General features: G+C 42.4%; 2 protein-coding genes across 3 annotated transcripts in view; both read right to left on the bottom strand.

Annotated features, from left to right (window-relative positions):
- Window positions 1-10,807, bottom strand: part of ap1m3 (adaptor related protein complex 1 subunit mu 3) — a 57,697-nt gene extending 46,890 nt beyond the window's left edge. Inside the window, exons 1-2 of one of the 2 annotated variants that reach the window (XM_080723217.1) lie at window positions 10,348-10,807; window positions 323-479 (exon numbers count right to left, since the gene is read on the bottom strand). In XM_080723217.1, the coding sequence (XP_080579343.1) occupies window positions 323-479; window positions 10,348-10,389 (199 nt within the window). In that variant the 5' untranslated portion in view covers window positions 10,390-10,807. The remainder of the gene's footprint in view (window positions 1-322; window positions 480-10,347) is intronic. The other variant, XM_080723218.1, reaches the window with a different exon arrangement.
- Window positions 10,808-13,026: 2,219 nt separating this feature from the next.
- The window catches only part of cUnh1orf210 (chromosome Un C1orf210 homolog), a gene marked incomplete at both ends in the record, with an annotated part of 26,892 nt that continues 20,753 nt past the window's right edge, over window positions 13,027-19,165 (bottom strand). Inside the window, 2 exons of the mRNA XM_080727853.1 lie at window positions 13,027-13,241; window positions 14,393-14,578. Coding sequence (XP_080583979.1) covers window positions 13,027-13,241; window positions 14,393-14,578 — 401 coding nt within the window. The remainder of the gene's footprint in view (window positions 13,242-14,392; window positions 14,579-19,165) is intronic.

The raw sequence follows: 19,165 nt of genomic DNA, 5'->3' as shown, positions 1-19,165 counted from the left end.
AGTCAGGAAGAAATATGAAAAATTGGGCCGATCCACATGACTACAGAGATAATGTGCTACCGATAGTAGCAACTGTATTGTAATCAGAAACCTCTGAAAAAATAGAGCGATTTCAAATATATGCATTAATTATTTAAATTGCATACCCATCAAGTTAACTATTCTGGTAATGGCTAATAAATCAGCGGTCATCTACAGTACAAAGCGACACAGTGTTAATTTAACTCCGACTCTGATCCATTCCTAACTATGTTTTTATAGTTATGTAAATTAACATGCAGGATTTTACTTTATACTCAGACATCAACCTGTGGTAGGATACAGTAGATGTTACTGTGCTTGATCCACAGGAAGTGGGAGGAGCCATGCGTGACCAGTGGCGACATCTCAGCTTCGTCTTCTCTCTTCATCAGGATGGGCAGGAAGTGGTCAATCTCATTCATGTCCATGTTGCCCATGTAGTTACGGCAAATCAGCACCTGAATGTAGAATTGTGTCATTGTTGGGTACTACAAATGTCCAAAACCATTACTTACATGGATGCATGACAACCTTGTTATTCAGTACCGCAGTTTGGCACAATAGATCCTTTTCACACAGCCATTTTGAACACAGCGGTAGCCAGGTAATATTCATTGTGGGTGTGTTTCATTTGTTTTACTGTGTGTGCCAGTATGGACACTAGCTTCTGTACAGTTATACAACCCCAAAAAGCTAGTTATTAACACATGGGCTGCTAAGGTTTATAACATTTATAGCTGTTGCTGCTGCCACCATTGACTTACGCTTTGTTTTGACGTGCCTCGCAAGCTTCGTGCGTGTCCAGAGAAGATTGAGGAGGATAATCCATTTGTTTACAAACGCTCGCGAAACTAAAATCCAAAAATCGCGGTAAAATCGCGGTAAAGTGTCGCCGTGAAAACAATCAGCTCTCTGCTTCCCTGGGGCTGTTTTCATCTCATTCTTAGATAAAGCCGTTCTTATGTTTCAAAGTAGAATCTAAAGCAATGTTAAGTCCTTCCGTGATTTCTCCTCCAGAAGAGCTGCCTGCACTGACTGGGTGACGTAATGGACTCAGGTCATTCAAAGGGCAGCTGCAGGCTCATAGAGTTAACTGTTTGTTGCCTCGTCTGTGAACGAGGTAACTTCCTTTTGGCACAGTGACATCTAGTGGCCTTGTCTCGTCCCTGAACGAGTTTGGCTCCCCAAGTGTTAATAGTGCCAGTCAGAGCGTGCAAGGGTTTGAGCAGTGCTCCTGGACGGAGATAAGCTTCAACAATTGCGTCCCGATGCGTGGCTAACATCTGGCCTAAAATCTAAATCTTGGCACAAAGCGCTCAAAGTTTGTTGTACGCCAAGGGTCACATCGGCCAAGCTTTGCACAGTTTGCGGGACTGGACGGGTACACATTAATGAAATTAACTCATAAATAGCACCACTCACTTCACACTAGGTGTGATTTCTTTTTAAAGTAGCCCTAGTGAATTCAGACAATCAGTTATATACAGTGGTTCTCAAAGTAGGGTCTGAGGAGCCACAGGAAAATGTGTTAATATAGCATAAAAATGTTCAACATCTGTTTAGCCACTTTTATCTTTATTTTCTATTTGTAAATAGCCAATCTGCATGCAAGCTCATAGACAATCGAGGCGAGCTATTTGAGAAAAATATATATATATCATTTTGCCTCTTAAATCTTCTCTTATCCCAAGCAAAAGATCTTTTTAGATGGGGGTCCGTGGCCAAATACAAATCAATTTGGGGGTCCTTGATTATGTAAAGGTTTGAGTTTGAGTTAAAGAGGGAGCCAGTGGAGAGGCTCAAGTGCACATGCCGGGAGGCCAGTGAGGACAGTCAGTGTTTTGATATGATGATCTAGATGAGGAGCTGGCCTGACTCCTGGGTGAAGAAGGGTCTGATCCTATGGATGTTAAAGAGATCAGATCCCACGGATGTTATAGAGATCCTACAGATGTTATAGAGAAACTGCTACTGTGTTGCGAGTCAGACCACCCAATCGAGGGATGATATACTGTACGTGTATATGGCATGCCAGTTCTTGCACAGAGGTCAATAAGGTCAGGCCAGCCGTCCAGACCCCAAAACGGGTGTGTGCCATTAGCTTTCCTTCTGAAGCTAAGAGTTAACTTGACTCACACACCCGTGCCAGGGGAACCTAATGGTGTCTCATGTACTGAAACAAAGTTTTAGCAAGCTCCCTCAGAGTAGTATTACATTTTTAGATCAAACAGGACAGCCTTTAGGTGTTGAACACCAAATTTAGAACACTGAACCCAACCCACTTCCCCACCAAACAAAGCTATTGGTCACACACACACACACACACACACACACACACACACACACACACACACACACACACACACACACACACACACACACACACACACACACACACACACACACACACACACACACACACACACACACACACACACACACACACACACACACACAGAGTCAGCACTGAATCATACTGAAACCCTCACACTTAGAAGTGAAGAAAGATCAAAGTCTTTATGCTTGAGGGATCACAAACACACAGACAGGCATGCGCAGTTGCACACACGCAAACCTTCCAACCTTTCTCATCGAGGCGCTTCGGTTCCACAGGGGTCACACAGGGGCAGAGACAACAAAAGCAGGAGGAAATAAGGAAAAGAAAAAAGGAAAGAAAAAAGAAATGCCAGGAAAGAAAAGCAATCTGGGGAGAGAAAGGGATATGAACAGACCACTGCTCAGCCTGTGATGGGGGGGGGGGGGGGGGAATCACAGCAAGAAAAGATCAAAGGTCATCGAAGAAAGGAAGGTATATGGGAAGCCTTGTATCTCAAAATGTCACACCACTGAGGGGTCTGGAAGCATCCTCACACTTCAGCGAGTCTGTTCCTGGAACTCAATTCTTCTGTCCAACAGCCTCAAACTCCCTTATTGGTTGGAATTACATTTTCCAGCAGGAAGTACTGGAAGCTAAAGCACTGTCTGGGGCTCTGCTGATATAATTGGTAAAGGTATCACTGGCTCTCTCTCGCAAGTTAAATAAAAGAACACACATTTTCTGCAGACAATGTAACAGAGGGGCATGGCGCCCGTGAGTTTATTCATATACTCATCTGAGTTTGAACACAAAACCAAGCAAATAGGCCTAATTTTAAATCGTTTTTTGCTTTGTTTTATATCAATGCAACCACTAATGAGTCATTGAAGAACTGCCTTACACTGTAATCTAGTTATCCCTCTACAGCCATAATTAAAACTCATTTATGATGACAATGATAAGCTCATCAACATTCATAATTTCTTTTGTTGCGGAGACAAATTTCAGCTTGAGGTTTTAAAGAGGAGAATATAAAGTGAGATAATGACCAGATTTAGCCTCTTATCCCTTAACAGCAGTATAAGAGACTAGCAGCAGAGTAGTTGCAACTAGAGGTCGCAAGGCTACCTTCTGAGAATGATAACATTTCAAAACTACAGCTATTTCAATTGAATTGAGTGGACACATTTCAAATTAAAAATGTAGTTTCCTTTCATTAGTATCATTTTAACAATGTTTCTAATGCTATATAATGTGATGAGCCATCCTCCTCTTTCTTATGTTGAGCAGACAGCCTCAGCAAATAATCCATCTCCTGCTACTACTATAGCATCACTCAAGCTTGCCAGTCCATTTGATATGTGGTTCTACCCTCCATCATCTCTATTGACTTGCATTGTTGTGGTTGTTGACTTATTTATTTTATCTTACGCCCCCCTTAAAGATTTGAGGCTCCCCCCTCAAATATTTTGGGTTCCTGCCTCAAAGATGTGGGGTTCCCCCCTCGGGAATTTGAGGTTCCCCCCTCAAAGATTTGGGGTTCACATACAGTAAAATGTTTACCCTCTCAAGACTTAAATGAACACTGACGTTCTACTGTACATGACCCAGCATCAACTCTTAAAGGACAACTTTGATTCATGTTTTAGATAAAAATTTTTAGATATAAAATATGAGTTAAATCTTTTTCATTTACTGCTTTTTTTCGTTTTAGCGATTTTAGCTATTGTTATTTGAGTGGGTGGAGGCATGCGTACAAGTGGCTAATTATATCTTTTTAGACACAATAAGCTGGCGATTTCTTTAATAATATTTACAGTAACAACCAAGTTACATCTGCCCATGAAAGATTGCGGTGCATCTTGGGAATTGGGATATTGTTTCTAAAAAGACACTTGAAAAGAAAATGTCTACGAAATTTTAAGTGTGCCTGCAGCTCGCTAAGTGTGTGCAACCTTGTGTAGCAGTTGGTGTTAGCATTAGAATTTTTTGCATGAACATTTTTAACATTAGCTAGAATTAGCATTTTTAGTATTAGCATTTATAACATTAACATTACCATTTTCTAGCATAGCATTTTTATCATTAGCTAACATTAACATTTCTAATATTAGCATTAGAATTAGCATTTTTAACATTAGCATTTTTAGCATTTGTTAACATTAGAATTTGTTAACATTAGCATTTTTAGCATTAGCATTTGTTAGCATTAACATTTTTAACATTAGTAGCCATTAGCATTTGCGGTTAGCTGTTGGGACTGTGGGACCGCTCACTGAGTTTGAGACCAGTAATGTGTTGGGAAGTGTAGTTATGGCTGTTTAAAGCCGAGCCAATAGGAAGGCAGAGGGGGCGGGGCTTAAGCAATTCCAGATCATTCATATTGGCCATCTAAGTACACACACCAAATTCGGAGACAGTACAATGCTGCAAACTGGAGTTATCGCTGTTTAAAGCTCAGCCAATAGGAAGAGAGGGGGTGGGGCTTCAGCAATTACAGCTCATTCTTATTGGCTGTTTAAGTACACACGCCACTTTTCAAGACGGTACCATGCTGTGAACTGGAGTTATAGCTGTTTAAAGCCCAGCCAATAGGAATACAGAGGGGGCGGGGCTTAATCAATTACAGCTTGTCCCTATTGGCCGGAAAAGGTCCAAAGTCGTGTGAGCGTTTTAAAGTTTAAATCACGTTCCTAGGCAAAAGTATGCCAGAGTAATGTGGTGCGTGGTGCCAAAGTTTGTTTTGTTTTTTTCGGAGTCCCCCATTCAAAGACATGGGGTTTTTGGTAAGTAAGTAATGGCAACCTATTCCCGGCCGAGTCGCACGTTTTGATGTATATATTGCGGGGGTGACGTAAATCGTGAGGCAGTTATTACGTGCCGAAATTTGTGGCGACATTATATATATATATATATACATACAGTATACCGTATACATACTTAAGTATGGCGGATTACAATAAGTGTTTTGCCATTGCATGGCAGGCACACTTAATAATTAGCCACTTGTACGCATGCCACCCACTCAAATAAACATCACTAAAATGTATAAAACGATAGAAAGCAGTAATTGAAAATAATAATAATAATAATAAAACACAAAATGACAAAAAAGTTATTGAAAAGTTTCAACCATTTTTTGTGTTATGCAAACTAAAAGTCATGTATGCTGGCATTTACAATTTAGGCATTTTATCAGATGCTCTTATCCAGAGCAACTTACGAATGGTATGGTCAAGTTAAGAGTGCAAAGTAAACAACTAGGGTGTGAGGCAGAGTCTGAAGAGGCGAGTTTTCAGACTGTGGTGAAAAATGGGGAGTGAGTGTGCAGTTTTGACTGAGGGAGAGATCAGTCATTCCACATTCATTCATTTCACTTGAATGTATCCATTCAAAGACCAAAAAGAGCCAACAAAGAGCTACAGTATAGCCCCATTTATACAGGCCAAGGCCTTGTATCTAAGATGCAGCACAAATAAGGAGTCTGGAGCAGGGGTGAGATGCCGCCATGCCGGTGGAGCTGTGTGGAGCGCCTTTCCACTACCTTTCAAGCTACACGCGTGGGCACGCACGCCGACAAGATGTGTTGACGCCGTGGTCAACACTTCAATCCCCCTACCTGGCTGCTTTGCATAACAATACTCAGGCACGTGTGCCTCACCTACAACGTTCGCCTAGTAGGCCTATTCTCTGCAGTGTTTACTCCTGCCTGCATGATATCTACAAGGCACTGTGCCACGGCCACCGAAGAAAAGTCCAAGCTAAGCGTCTAAAGCATATGATCCAAGGGAAACTTTATTTTACGCCTATGGCATAAATAAAGTCATTCAAGTACAGACAAGTTGTGTGATTATTTTAAAGCTATACTGTGTAAGTTGCTCAACTAGTGGTCAGTAGCGTCCGCGTCTTTCGGCCGTTTTTCGCCGCGGACCGGGCCTCACACCCCCGCGTCACCCCCGCGTCTGCCTCCACCTCGCCGAGATCTATCTTTGGAGGGGTCCCTGGTTCCTGTGCGTTCAGGCATTCCGGAGAAACGGAGTGTTTCACCCGAGTATAGATAGACACACGGGCGCCTACAAATATGGCCGCCCTATTGTGATAGCTAGCGACCCCACTTCAAGATGCGCTGTGATTGGCCGGCAGTGTATAACCCTCGCTGTGATTGGCCGGTAGTGTATGATGACGTCATTTTGCCGGGAAATCCCGCCCCTGTCACTGCTAGAAGAAAATATATAAAGAGAAGGCTTCAGAAGCTGAAAATAACGGAGTGGGTGTTCTAAAACTTTAGCGATTTAAGAGTTAGGACCATTTTAAGATTTGTTTTATAAAAAAAGTTACATGGTATAACTTTAAGTAGGCTACTTACGTACGTGTGTGGGTGACTATGTAAAGTATTTTATATAAAACTAAAAGGAAAATTAATTAATAGGAAAAAAATGTTTTCCATCACGTGTTGAAGAATACAGTATTTCAACTGTCTAGCACCGAGCGGCAGGCCGCGTGCACATCCGCACACACATGCAAGTCATTAAAATAGAGTTCAATCCACAGCACACCACTGGTCTGGAGGTCTTTTCAAGACGCCAATGATTACATTTTCATTTCCAACAAATGCATTATGTCGCTATATGATACCAGTAAGACGCCTAAGGTTGCGCCATCAGTCTTAGCCATCTGTCTTGGCCATGGATTCTGTTAGTGTGGTTCTCTTAACTCATTTCCCGTGATCCCCGTCGAAACCGTTGATTTCCCGCTGTACCACGCTGCGATGCCCGTAGATCCCGGAAATTTAATTAGCTTTAATCATTATGAAACAATTAAAAGTATGATCGCTGTATATAGCCGTTTCGGAGTCTTAGGCCCGCCTCCTAACTGTATCCTGCCGTATTTCCGGTTCTGACCGGATCTAGGTTTCCGTATCCTGTCCAAGGCCCAATCGTAGCTTCCGTCCGATCTGTTTACATTGTAAACAGAGGAAGGAGCAGCACGGCATCGTCTTTTTTCACACGTTTTTTTATTTATTTGATAGCTGTTTGATTCTTGTGCCCGCCTGGAATATGATCCGCGCACATATCGTCTGCTATGTGCGCGAACGTGTCCACGTGTTACCATAGCGCACAGCTGGCCGTTTCCAATGTTTTCTTATGTAACACTGGCGGATACAGCAGGGGTAACAGCCTGGCAACGGATTTGTCTATTTCAAAGGATTTTTTTTTATTCGAAAGCTGTCATCTTGTCTACCGGTCTACTACATGAGTCGCGCACAGATCATGCACTATGCGTGCACGTGCCCACGTTAAAAGGTAAGGACAATTTGGCAGCTGCTTACTACAGCTATGTTTAAAATGGCAGCAAAATTGTTAACATCTGGGATACAATCCCTTTTATGCCCATATATGGAGATCCCTAACAGAATCCATTTTATGCCCATATATGGAGATCCCTGCCCCGAGTATCTGACGTAATTGTGATGTCACCTGTGATGTCACAGTGATGTGTCAGGGGAACCACAGTGTCAGGCGTTACCCGTCTGGACAGACGTCTACGGACAAGCTGTGCTGTGACGGTTCTGATAGTAAACTGCGACCTACGGTCACAATTAACAAACACTCTTGCAGAGACACATCCAATCATTGAACATCATGGAAGCAGCAGAAGCACTGGGACCCTCGCAGAAAGCGATGTCATTACTTTTCTCTAGATAAATGAGTCTAATTAGGCTCAGTCAGGCTGCACATGACCAGCCATGGAGCATCTGTATGGGGCCCGAGGGCTGTGCTGGGATGAAACGGACCCATCATGTGTAGGGACTAGGGAACAGGTCTGATTCTTTCCAAGTACACAGTTGTGTGAATGAACATGGAGTGGTATGGGTAGGGCAGTGAGTTGTTGCGACCGTCAGGTCGCAGTTACTACCAAAACCTCCACCGGCTGTCAGTCAGTCTGTCCGTCATGTCAGACTTTTCCCCAACTCATATCTCTGCCACCGTTACCCCAATCCATGCCAAACTTTGCACACACACTCCTTGCCTGCCAATCCACAACCTCCACCCCACCAGGGACCCCCGAAGCTCCAGGGACCCCCAGGGACCCCCTTCCACCACTGCCAAAAAGTGCAAAAATGACCAAATGACCACCCAAACGGGGCTGTTCACAGGGAATTCCTGGGGACCACCGACTCCTGGTGCTCCAGAATGGATGCCCCTAGTGGAGGACCAGCGCCACTGCAGCACACATAAAATGCCGTAACTCGGGCTAGGAGCGACCGGGAGAGCCGGGGTCGGTACCCACGCGTCCGCCTCGGCGGCGCCAAGAGAGACGTCAACATGAATCTGTCCCATATAGCGCCACCATCAGGCCCATTTTTTCAAAAACATTTTTGGACACTGCTCCTGCAGATTTTGCCCTAAAATCACGCAAATCGGTACACAATATGTCTACACTCATGTCATCAACATGGATCTGTCCCATATAGCGCCATTATCTGGCCGATTTTTTCAAACACATTTTTGGACACTGCTCCTACACATTTTGCCCTAAAATCACGCTCCCGATTAGGGAGTCTTACTGGTTCTCTTTGTCTGTACAGTATGTGGTGCGTGCATATTGATGCAGGGTTATTTATGGGTATTCATCATCCATAGTTTGAACATCAGTGGGTCGTTTTGCCTTCAAAGTGCAATGACAAAGGGCAAAAAAAATTAAATAAACCTCTTTTCTACTTCCAGATTTCTAGTGAGTGCAGGTACCTCAGCCTGCTAGTGCTTTGGTCTGAGTAGAAAGACAGAGGGCTTAGGTGGATGACTACAGGCTTGCCCCAGGCAGAGTGGAGGAGAGGAGCAAGAGAGCTGGGGGGAGGCAGAGTGAGAATATTTACTCACTGTCTGTACTGTAGCCTGTGTATGTACTGTATCTGTATGTGAGTGAGTGAGTGAGTGAGTGAGTGAGTGAGTGAGTGAGTGAGTGTATGGACAACATAATAAAGTAGTGAACCTTTAATTAGCACAATCAGACATCCAGGCCATGGAGGATAATCCACCCCTGTGGGCACAAAACAAATCCCCCAAACACATGGGTCTTTACTATTATTTCATTTGACTCATTCATTCACAGAATGAGAGAGAGAGAGAGAGAGAGAGAGAGAGAGAGAGAGAGAGAGAGAGAGAGAGAGAGAAGCTACAGCACATTAAAGAGCTTGTTTTATTAATAAAATATGTTCAGATAAGGGTGCTGCGAGCCTGCGACCATTGCCAATACAGTAACAAACTTTAAATGAATGGGACACAGCTGTGGTCACAAGAACAGCCACCCAGTACTTTGTTCAGTCATTTACTATAGCCTCGTTTAACAAGTTTGGCAAGTTCTTTTTCCATTCCCATTCTGCTTCCTCTTCCATAATATGGGTTACAGAGATCTCTGACGTGACCAGAATTTAACAAGTGCAGTAGGCTACATCGGTTTTCAAAGCGGGGCCCGGCCGTCCGGGGACCCCCAGGGGTCCTTGAGGGAGTTCCAGGTGGTCCCCAACTAAATGACAGATAGGAACCAAATGGACCCTAAGGGCATGTAACTCAGAATGTACAAATGGAACCATTTGTACACTCTCAGAGTTAAATTAACATTGATTTTACAATATAGATTGGGCTCTCAGAGATATAAATACTATTAAATGGGGGTCCGTACCGTAGCCTAAAATACATGTAAAACTGGGGGTCCTTGCAAATAAAATGGTTGAGAATCACTGCTAGAGCTGTAAAAATCTTCTCTTATTATCTTTTCAAAAGGGGGTCCGCGGGCTGATGATACTATACTATAGTACTATCAACTTGGGGGTCCTTGACATTAAAAAGTTTGAGAACCACTGCAGTAGTTAGCAGGCTACACGTGCACTGCACACACCATTCACAAAACACGATACAACAGTACGTCTACTGGCGTTGCACTACCTGAACGCACTTCGCAGCAGGTGCTGTCATCATGAAAACTTCAAGTCGCAACAAACAACTCACCTTTCCTTTGAGGTCCAGGATGAATATGGCAGATGCTGACATCTTGGAAGATTAGACCGAGTTCAGTAAAAGTGGACGGACGGTGAGTGGCTTTCTGTAAATCCGTGAAATGTGGGTCATTTATCTGTACAAACAATCGGTCGTGTCATCTTCCTCGCACACCGTCGCTCGCAGTGCAGTGTGTGTGTGTGTGTGTGTGTGTGTGTGGCGCTATGATGTGCTCTTTTTCCGGGTAGTAGTAGGCTAGCCTGTCAGCCTCAGCGTCACACACAAACCTGTCCTGTCGGGCAGCTTTCATCACTGGAGCTCAGCTGTGCTGCGTGCGTTCCATTTACACTTCAGTCGTACGACAGTGGGTGTCGCTTGCTTGGCAAAAAGGAACAGATCTGACATCTACTAGGGTGTGGGTCCGTGCAGGTCCGTGCCCGTGGTAAGTCACTCACACCCTCTTGTGATGGAGTGCGATATCTTCGGGTTCTGGTAGTCTAGTTTGCGCATTTGCACCTATATTATCACTGAGTGAGGCCAAATGTTTCGTATCAGAATTATTTATTGATTCTGTCTAAAGTCCAGACTGAATGTGCCCCAGGTTTTTATTTATTTGCTGATCGACTGTAGCCAACTCGTGGTGCCCCGCCAAGACACATATTTAAGAAGTCTTTTTCATTAGGAAAGGCAACTAGTGTGAAATAATAACCGTACATGATGTGCAGTGCAGTGGCACAATATATTGTAAATAGTAGTCCTGTCTGTATTTTCTGAAGGGGAAACAAATCATACTAGGCTACACTTAAAGAAACATTTCCCACGCAGACGTTTGTTCAGAACGAATCATCATTCACAGACTGATGATTTATTAATACAGAATACAGATTAGAACATTAGCTACACTTTTGATTTAAAAAAAAAAGCATGGGGGGAAGTGAAATGATGCATTGATCAATAGTGTGATATGAAACATAGACCAGGGAGACAATTATTTTTTTAATGCTGACAAGGACCCCTGCAGGTACATGTCTGACAATTTAGCCCAGAGGGGGGATTTAGCCCAGCAGCTTAGAGACACAATCGTTCACTTTGTGATACAAGCACCAAATTTGGCATGAACAATGCCAAGGACCTAATTTTTCCAAAAAGCTCTTTAGACTATAAAAACAATGCAATATGGCCACCATTTTTCAAAACATTTGACTTGTGATTGAGCTCAAGGAATATTTTATGTGCAAAACAAATTGCAATGGATTCAGAATCATGAAAAACCCCTAATTTGACCCCTCACATGCTACTTAAAGCAGATTTATCTTTTGTATTTCTTTCCTGTATAGTAAAGTCAATGAGACCCAACTTCTTTTTTTGAAAAATGGTGGCCATATTGCTTTTCTTTTTTGTGGCTAACAAGCTTTTTGGAAAAAGTAGGTCCTTGACATTGTTCATGCCAAATTTAGTGCTTGTATCACAAAGTGAACGATTCTTCCAAAGAAATGCTTAGCTAATTACAGTACAGTGCCAGAGATCAGTGACATGACATCTTAATTCAGTTGCCTGTGCCTAGCCTTACATTAAGACGCATTCTGCCGAGACTCTCGCATTGTGAATTGGGGCGACGGCAGAAAGCGTCTTACCGACTTGTCAGACAGGTCCGGAGTATGGTCTGCAAAACTGCTACTGCGGCTCTACACATGCACACATGCGAGACATATCTTCCGTACAAGTTCTGCAAGGTGTATGCGACTTGTCCGGAAGCCTTGTTTAATGTATTAGTCCGTATTGTTAAATAAAATGAGTTTTTACCAAGTGTACGGCTTTTCCTCGTTTGCTACAACGTTAGCTGCAACAGCGCCCGTTGGTGGCTGGAAGCATTATTGTGCATTCTTCCATATACACTTACATCATGTCCTTGTATGAGCGAATGGGGGAATGGATGAACGTCACGTGATAAGTGCAGCCATCTTTAACCAAACCAGAGATGCTAGATTTGGAAAAGCCGTACACTTGGTAAAAACTAATTTTATTTAACAATACAGACTAATACATTAAACAAGGCTTCCGGACAAGTCGCATACACCTTGCAGAACTTGTACGGAAGATATGTCTCGCATGTGTGCATGTGTAGAGCCGCAGTAGCAGTTTTGCAGACCATACTCCGGACCTGTCTGACAAGTCGGTAAGACGCTTTCTGCCGTCGCCCCAATTCACAATGCGAGAGTCTCGGCAGAATGCGTCTTAATGTAAGGCTAGCCTGTGCCAATTCTGTCATTATCCAATACAACAAACAATCATCAAGGACCTTTAGGGGGCCGTAGAATAACTTTGAATGAAAACATTGCTATAATGCTCTAGAGCGCCACCTCGACTGGAACCTGGGCGTCCCACATGGGAAATCAAACATTCTAAGGGAATCCAACTTCCCCCCACTGGGAAACCAGATCCCAGATGAGACGCCAATGCAATCACCTGGATTCTAACCTGGATCTCCTGCATGGGAAACATTTACTGCTCATCCAAAAGGAGATTGCTAAACTCTTTTCTTAGATTGATATACAATTGATGCTCCGTTTCAGTTTGCAAAGAATTTTCAAATATGTGAATGAGTAGTGAAGGATTCATAGGGCTCCATCCCAGGCAAACGAAACAATACTGATACAGAGCCAAGCACCCAAACATTACGCAACTCAGTCACTAAGCGATGGTGAATTCAATATCATCCATCTCTTCCTCTTCCTCAGCAGCAGTCTCGTCCAGGTGTTCCAATGCCCTCTGTGCCCTCTCCCTCTCGCTGGCCTGAATGTAGTTATCCTCGATGAAGCCATCGTCATCTTCTTCCTCGTTCGTATGATCGCCAGAGCGGGGGTTCATTCCATGCCCCTCATGCATGGGAAATTCCACCTCCATGCCTAGAATTAGCAGTAAAGGATTTATTCAACCTGTCCAATGTTCCACTGTTATTTGGAAAAGGGTGAGATATTTTAGGTGATTTCCATCTCTCTTGTTAAAATACCAACAGGATACAGCATGCAGCAGGCACTTCATTTCATAATTTGTCGAGAGTAAATTTCACAAATCTTTTGCTGTGGCATAGAAGAATCCAGTTTAGTGTTTATAATCACGAGGCAACTCTCCCAAAGGTAGAAAGCAAAAAGGCAAGGCTAATGTTATGATATTGATGTACAATGTTGAGCTGCTCCACTGACAGTGAATAATGAACTGGCTTTGTGAAATCACATGATGTTTGTCTTACAATTCACAACCAAATTAACTTTTAATTATGGCAGCATTATCAGTCCACAACCAGAAATTCTGCCTCCCAGAAAGCTATCCAGTTTAAAGACACAGCTGCCTTTTCCATCGCTCTTGTCGTTTCTGGCTGTGGGAGGCAGTCAAATGTTCATAATGTAATACAGACAGAGCCACCTTCCTCATTAAAGGTGAAATTAAGTGGCTCTCTCTTATCTCCCTTTTACCTCGGATGTTTTGAATTTTAGTTGGTTTCGTCTTTGCCAAGCACATTTCATAATCCATAATGTGATAATAAGCCTAAGCAGTGGTGTAAAGTAACAATTTCAAGTTACTTTTACTTTACTGGAGTATTTCCAATTTTCTATACTTTTACTTCTACTCCAATACGTCTCAGAGGCAAATATTGTAGCCTACTTTAGTTAGTTACTTTTTTGTTTTTGATTATTATTACAAAACATACATTTACCACTTCAACTCTATTCATTTCGGCCATTTGAGAGCTTGTAGATCTGCTATTTTCAAATGATTTTTATACATTTGAAACTTGTGAAATGGGACATTCTACATAATGAGTACTTTCTACTTTTGTACTTCAAGTATATTTTGATACTGATACTTTTGCACTTTTACTTAATTAAGTAGGCCTACATTTAGAACTCCAGACTTTTACTTGTAACAGAGTATTTCTACATTGCAGTATTGATACTTTTACTTAAGTAAAACATGTGAGTACTTTTTCCACCACTGATAATAAGCACTCAGTAAATATGAAATATTCAAAAAGAAATGCGTTAGAAAAGGGCCAAACCTGAGCGGTCACACTGGCTGACGTTGTCTTCCTCCACCAGCCGGGTGTGTCTGTAGAGCGCTAGGTAGCGCCGCAGCACCTGGCATTTAGCCAGGAGTGCGATGAGAATGGAGATGGAGATGGCTGTGGCCAGAACCGCCACCAGGAACTCCCAGTTGTGAGAGTTGGGTTTGCCTGCTATAGTGTCTGTATGAGAGGGGGTATGCAGAACAGGGGCGTCACAAGGGGGGGAAAAGTGGGACTGAGTTACTAGCGCCCAAGGTGGAGGGGCCTTAATTATTTTATACTTTAGCTATTGAAAAATAGCAGATATACAAGCTCATAGCGTGGCACCGAGTGCCACGCTGCAAGCTTGTAGATCTGCTATTTTTGAAAAGTTGTGAAAATGTGTGCGAACATTTGTAACTCCAATTTTGCTTCTTGGGCGTCCCTGGATATTTTGAGATGGGGGTCTGTGGCCAAATACATATTATTTTGGGAAAACGTCTGAGCACCACTGACATAGAAAAATAGGTTTTTCAAAAAACCTTCGAAGGATTTGAAATATTCAAAGACTTGCTCAAATCTTCACGATTTTTCAAAAATGGCAGATCTACAAGCTCGCAGCGTGGCACTTGGTGCCGCGCTGTGAGCTTGTATATCTGCTATTTTTCAATAGAAGCACAAAATAATGTATAATAATGAATTCCCAGTCTAAAGGGGTTAAACCCCCCTCCCCCTAAGAAGGATTCAATATTCATTGAATCCTTGTACCCAGGGCTCAGAATTTGGTGCGACAAAACTGATGCAGAAAATCAATCTTTTCAATAATCAAGCAGTTCTGAATGATGATGTTTGAACTTAAACTTTGAGCCAAATTTATACTTTATCATGTGACTGTGTTAGTAACATGGTTGTACAACAACAAAAACCTTCCTGAGAGGGTATGCGCATGCATAAAGTGAATGGCAAATTGAGTGGCAAAGTATAACATTGTTTAACGTTGTTTAATGCAATCGGATAGGACTTTTCTGTTTGGATGTATTTTGCCACTCAGTAGGTGTTCCCGCATAACCTCCGGGTATGATGATGTCACGTGCATACCCTCTATATTATATTTTGACCACATATTTTGCTGCCACAAACAGATAGACCTAATAATAGATGTCTGTTTTTATTGTGGTTTTTGCCAGCAAAGTAATTAGTTCTTACCATTTTGGGTTGTTCCAGGGATAACTGTTGGAAGTGAATCATTTGATGTTAGATCCATCTGGATTTGTTCTTGTTTGGAGAGGTTTGTCTCTCTTAGAGGGTGATTTTTCCTGTGTGGCTAGCTTGCTTCTTTATTAAGGAAGTCTTGTCTTTTGCCTGGGGTTACTATTAAGTCCTAGAAAAACTGCATCATGTAAGACACAAAGTCAATACAGGTGTAGTCTTGCAGCCGTTTGTACAGAAACATGCTCTGGTATAAGGTGGTTCATTGCAGGGTCTATCAGAGGTCTACTAAAGTAACTATAACAGGATGGAAAAGGACCTTCCCGCTTGTCAGTGGTTCAATAATCAGGTTCCTGTTAAACAGTCCTAACCATGCCAAATGTGGATGGGGTTAAATATAAGGTGCAGAGCTGGCCTCTCCCCAGGTGGGGGAGGTAGTTGCCTGAGAGATTGATGGTGACCACACAGGGTCACCAGAACTCCACTAGGTGGCGAGGTTGAGTGATGTCTGCCCAGGCCAGTTCAGTGACAGGTCAAGGGTGGTGGTGGCATTATTGTTGTCTTGAGATCTAAATGGTGCCCCTAGAGAGAGAGAAATAAAGCAGCACTAAGTGACATCCTGAAACACAATGGATTTCTTTTGTATTTCTTTTACTTAGTCCCTAGAGTGAAATAAATAAAATGTGTAATACATGTAGCTCACTGTGATTCAGCTTTGTCAAACAAAAAGTTACAATTTCATTTTGTCATTAAACCATCCTATTTAAACATTTGCATATACTTTTCTAGCCAGTCTACAAAGTTATACAGCACTGTCACAACTAAGACTGCCATCTTTCCATAATAAGAATTAAATGCCACAATTCCAGAGTGTGCCAGTAAATGCATATTACATAACAGAGAATGGGGATACAAAAAAGATGCATTATCAAATGTGGATTCACTGTGGGGACATAACTGCAACAATCTAGACAGTGAAATAGCAGATGCTGGGGAGAAGTACCATCAACAACAGGAAAAGTATGCCACAAACAGGATGTTCCTATACACTATGTATAAGCCTCATTGGCAATCAACAAACGCAAAATGGGAGGACTGTGTGCGTGCGTGCGTGCGTGCGTGCGTGTGTGTGTGTGTGTGTGTGTGTCTGTGTGTGTGTGTGTGTGTGCATCTGTGTGTTCATGTTTCTGTGTGTGTGTGTGTGTGTGTGTGTGTGTGTGTGTGCGTGTGCGTGTGCGTGTGTGTGTGTGTGTGTGTGTGTGTGTGTGTGTGTGTGCACGTGCCTGCATGCCTGCGTGTGAGTGTGTGTGCATATTCTTGTTTTTTTGTTCCAATTAGTTAATGGTCATCATTGTAGAATAGATGTACCAATACTGCTACAACTGCTTGACAGTGATGGATCATATCGTCTGCAATTATGGCAGATAGTATTTCTTTATACAACTTTGTCTCCAGGTAACTGCCAAAATGAATACAACACCATCATAAAATGTGTTGATATAGTGTTGGACCTCCATAAACTGTGGGTACAATTTACATACATTGGCACAGTCCCAACAGGTGTGGAATTGTACTGGTGAGATACAGTGTGAGAACATTTTCTTACAGGAAAATGTGAGTATTGCTTATGGTGGTTGAAAGCACCGTTACAGGCACAGTTCTAAAATGTTCCGTGTAAGTAAGTAGCCTAACATACGATGTTCAACTGCCAGACCTGGTGACTGGCAATAGCAAATCTTTTTAATACCCATCATACTATTCAGTGCCCACTAATGCCCTGTTGTACCTGCCTACCTGAACAAAATGGTCTTCACCATAGGTAAGAGTGGTTTTGTAGTTCATTAGTCTGTGATGTCCATCCATACTTTCCACAGATCTTAAGGAACATCTTGTATATGATTACAATCCCTTCCCCTCTTCTTACGTATTATGTATCCATTAATAGGCAATAGATGTATATTCATGCATATATTCAGTGCCAGTGGTAATGGATTGTAAATTATACTTATTATAATTATACTTTACTCATTCAGTCTATGTGCAAATGGCGATAAGTCAGGGCAACCACAACCACAACCAGACTATAGTACTTGTCCGACTACTCATCCCACATCATAGATGTCTGACATCATAGACCACATGAGACTGACACAGTACAATATGTCCATATATGGGCATTCCAAGAAATGGGCTTAATATTGATGACATCATGGATCTCCATATATGGGCATAAAGACAAGGGGACAAGGACAGAATGGTTAGCACCACTCGAATAGGGACAAGGACTGACAGATACAGAGATATTTGCAAGTGTGGCTCGTCTCAAGGCAACCACACTTGCAATTTCCAATTGCATCTTTCTAGTTATTATAATCAGAGGTGGGCAAACCTCACCACAAAAAGTTCTGTGTCATCCGCATATTATCCCATTTGTCAGTCATCCTTAAAGCGGGTATAATGTTGAGGTTCATCTTGTAAAAAATAGCTACAAGGACTGACACTCCTTCGAGTATGACTTCACACAAATGCAAATATTTCAGAGCTCTTTCATAACAACAAGTTTGGGCAGAAAAGGAATCATTGTGTATAACTTTGCATGCTTACCCTTTGTTCCAATAAGCTTACTCATTGTATTTGCATTATGGCCAAGATAATGCCATCAAACAAGTTTTCCCTGTATCTGTTTATGCATTATAACAACACCATGCTAGGGCTCTTGCTTCAGCTGAACGGTGCTCTTGCATTCAGGAATAATGGAGTGAAACTAAATGAAAATTTGAGGCTGGGTGTTAGGCTAACACCGTGCACTATCTAGGTTTAGTTTAACATGCCAAGACAAAATATCTTCAGTTCTTTTAACATTTCTAAAATGTACTGGATTGAATGTGGACTGTAACGACTTTACTTGATAGATCATACAGTATATCTGTCATATCATCTCCTTCTTAAATCCACTTAGTTAAATAAACCATTGGATGAGGTGAGTGAGTCTAATTGGGCAAACGTTTTCATCCACTGGGATCTTCAGAAAGATGAAGTCATGTTGTGACGTGAACTTGTCTCTTTTTTTTAGCCATACTCTTTTCGTACCCTTTTTAGTCATTATGCCAATTAACCTTCCTCACATATGTCTGCGTGCCAGATGTACCCTATTGGCTCACCTGCCAGTGAGGAGCCTCCACCGGGAGGATATAGCCCCTCCACCCTACTCCTATCATTCAACACCCCCTGCTGACAGGTGCCATCCCAGCCTGTAGGAGTCCCTAGCGGATTTGGCGGATCGTGTTCATATAAATGCTCATTGTGAATTTGAACCCCTAGTTCATTAGTGCTAATTTAAATTTGATATTTTTTCACAAAACACGTTTTGTGAAACGAGAGCAGAAGTTGTCTTTTCTTTACCCGTATAAGAAGTTCAAACTGAACATTGTCTCCCCAAAGCATTTTTTTACCCTCCTCACAATAACATTTGTTTAGCAAAATAGGCTTCCTGTGTTGTTTCTCGCAGCATTGTGTAGCCTCATCTCTCTCTCTCTCTCTCTCTCTCTCTCAATTCAATTTCAATTCAATTAGCTTTAT

Source organism: Nannobrachium achirus, assembly GCF_963921795.1.
Source record: "Nannobrachium achirus genome assembly, chromosome: 1".
NCBI lineage: Eukaryota > Metazoa > Chordata > Actinopteri > Myctophiformes > Myctophidae > Nannobrachium > Nannobrachium achirus.
The sequence above is the reverse complement of the archived record's forward strand: the minus strand, read 5'-3'. Positions and strand labels throughout refer to the sequence as shown.